Source organism: Alexandromys fortis, unplaced genomic scaffold (assembly GCF_014885135.2).
Source record: "Alexandromys fortis isolate MF-2015 unplaced genomic scaffold, M_Fortis_MF-2015_v1.1 scaffold_371, whole genome shotgun sequence".
Taxonomy (NCBI): domain Eukaryota; kingdom Metazoa; phylum Chordata; class Mammalia; order Rodentia; family Cricetidae; genus Alexandromys; species Alexandromys fortis.
The window spans coordinates 12,190-15,287 of record NW_026068266.1 but is presented as its reverse complement, the minus strand read 5'-3'; the positions used below and the strand labels follow the sequence as shown (position 1 = coordinate 15,287).

Below are 3,098 nucleotides of genomic sequence, written 5' to 3'. Positions count from 1 at the left end.
CAGATTGAGAAGGGGGTGGGGGCGTCGTTATTTCAAATTCTCCCAGCTTTCCCGCGCCGCTGCTTTCACTGACAAGAAGGTGTGGGTAAGTCGTGGGCGGGATGGAGAAGGTGTTCCTCCTCCTTTCGCCGGTGCAGGAGGGGGATGCGAGAGTTTAGGAAGGAGCCCGCCCTCCCGCCCTCCCGCGATCCTCACCAGGTCAATGGCCACGACGTCCCGCAGAGCCACGACCCGCCGGATGGACTTGGGCGGGTTCTCGGTCAGGTAGATGAGCCGGTCGCTGAGCACAACGTACTTGAACGTGTGCTTCTCTGCGTCGGACACCACGATGCACGGCTCGTAGGCGCGGACGGCGTCGTAGACCTCGGGCGCCAGGTGCCGCCGCAGGAACGCGTCCAGACGGCTGTTCGTGCGCGCCGGGAAGCCGGACCGAGCGGGGCTAGCCATGCGGCACCCGCGACCAGGCAGTGTCCTCGCTGGCTGTGCCTCCACGACACTCGGTGGAACCCCTGCACGCCACAAAGCCGCGCGCCAGCTGCCTCCGCCACCACCGCGCCGGGACGCAGGGAGCCGGCCCCAAAGCTCCCGGAACCCGCTCCCGGGTCCGGTTTCCGAGCCCCCTGCCCCGCCTGGTCCCGCCCCTAATCTTTGTCCGCACTTTCACAGCGATAGGCGGGGCAAGACTGAGGTCTTTCTCGCTGGGTTGATTGACAACCGAGAGCCACTCAAGGTCTGGGAAGGAATAGTTAGGGGCCTCATCCAGCTACTGAGTCACAGGGTCCCATACAAACTCCATTGATAATGGAGGCAAGTTTTAACCTTATTTCCCGTTCAAGAGAAACTTGAAGCATGGAGTTTTACCGATTTGAGAATCCTATAATGACAGATTTCGCCTTTGACCAGAACACTGCCTGGTTTGTATGACCATAACACTGACTTTCCAGCTTTGTCTCCGAAGCAGGACTCTGTCTCAAGGGGACTCTCACAAATTGCTCTGGTAACGCAGGACCATCTAAACCGTGCTCCTGTGTTCCCGAGAACAATGTGGAAAATGAATGCATGGTTGAAGGACCCTCTGGAAATGGAAGCTAATGAGTGGAAGGATGAGGATTGTGTAACCCTAGAGACGCAGAGCAATAAAGAGACCGCTTCACGTTTGCAGGCCTAAAATAGCACGGACTGTTGGGTTAACGAGATGAAAAGCAGACAGAAACTTTCTTGCCCTAGGTGTGCACTTCCATTTTTATTTCAAATCCTAGGAAAGACATCTTCCCCTCCCCCTTCCCATTCATCTAAAGACCCAAGAATGGAGCCAGGTGACCCACACTGTAGGCCTAGCATTCCAGAGACTGAGGCCTGAGGAGCGCCATACTGGAGGTCTGACTTTGTCGGTCTAGTGAGTTCTGGACTGCACAGCAAGACCCTGTCTCAAAATAAATACAAGGAAAAGATACAATAATAAAAATATCATCCCTCGATTTACTAACAACCCTTAATATTATCTGATGTTCCTTACTGTGATTTATATTCTCCTTTCTTTCACATTTTACTGTTATGTGTTGAATACTGTAAACAATTTTCCATCCATTGTGGGAGAAGAGTCGAAATGTATTGCAGTGTGTAGCCAGATATTTCGCCCCCTACACTAGGGAAAGAGAAGTGCTTCTGCCTAGCTAAACAAAGCAGTAATAAATAGAACATGCTATTTCTTGTCTTTGGTAAGAGTAGGGAACAAGTGCCACCTGCTGGCAAAATCTCAGAGTGTCCCCAGAGTTTACATGACTCCTATGGGCAGAAAGGTAAACCCTCGCCATTGCCTAACAGTCAACCCACAACAGCAGCTCTGTGACAAGTGACTATAACAGCAGAGGGAGAAAGTGAAGACCAAGGGGGAAAGCCGCTCTTCAGACCTCTGTCCTGTCTCTGGGTTTCTTGTTTTCTACCCACTTCCCAGGACAAGGCAAACAGAATGTGGGGACCATGACCAGAACAGTCAGTGCACCTGTGTCTGTGCCCCAAAGCCGACTAGGGATCAGACATCTTTTGGTGAGCAAGACACTAACCTTAATAAACCTTAAGATGAAGCACACAAAAATGGGACTGATGATGACCTCATTTAAGCCTGTCGTCCCACAGAGAAGTCAGTATCATGGTTTCTAGGTACTCAAGTGTTCCACACCGTTGCCAGGGCAACAGCAAAGTTCAGATTGCAGGGATAGGGTCAACAACAGAGAAAATCTGTACTGGGTTTGGAGGCAGGAGGATTGGATTAGATGACTAACCCTGCTGCTCACTACCTGTGAGATTTTTAGGGGGAAACATCACTTAACCTTGCAGAGTCTAAGTCTCATCACATATGAAAGGCATCTAGTAACGCTTGCCCTGCCTGCCAAGAGTGGAAGGCCAGAAAGTCCTGCAGACATTGAAGTGTCCATGTTCCCCTGGGCTTTTCTAATCTTTCCAAGGGCAGCTAACCCAAACGTCCCTGAGATAAGCACTTACTCTTTTGGTTTTTGTTTTATTTTGTTTTTTGTTTTTGGCTTTTCAAGACAGGGTTTTTCAGTGTAGCTCTGGCTGTCCTGGCACTCGCTCTGTAGACCAGGCTGGCCTCGAACATACAGGGACCCGCCTGCCTTTGCCTCCTGAGTGCTGGGATTAAAGGCGTATGGCACCACACAGCAATCACATGTTTCTTTGCCTTCTAATCCAAACTCAAAAAAACATTTGGCATAGATTCTGGGCAACCAAGCATTTGATAAACATTTCTACGAGGAGAAAGGAGGATTACTTATACGGAGCTAACCTCAAAAGGCAGTCACTGACCACCATGAAAACAGAGTGGTGGGCCTCCGCCCAGGGTGGTTGATTGAACTAACTTGAAAGCATAGACATTATGAGAATAACACCATGAAAGCAGACAAACTGGGTTCAAATTCCAGCCCTCCCCTCAGTAGGTAAATGACCTTACGCGTCACTCAACACCTAGGTTTCCCCATCTGTGGAAAAGACTAAGAGCTCCAATAACAAATCATTGTTACAGTTAGCAAAGATTGAAAAGAATTGAGAAGCAGGGTGGGGGCTGAAATGTAAAGGATTTG

The 3,098-nt window shown here is 50.1% G+C and overlaps 1 protein-coding gene across 1 annotated transcript in view; it reads right to left on the bottom strand.

The window, feature by feature from the left end:
* Positions 1–633, bottom strand: part of CUNH12orf56 (chromosome unknown C12orf56 homolog) — a 50,575-nt gene extending 49,942 nt beyond the window's left edge. The window contains exon 1 of the mRNA XM_050131870.1: positions 196–633. Coding sequence (XP_049987827.1) covers positions 196–447 — 252 coding nt within the window. The 5' untranslated portion in view covers positions 448–633. The remainder of the gene's footprint in view (positions 1–195) is intronic.
* Positions 634–3,098: the final 2,465 nt, after the last annotated feature.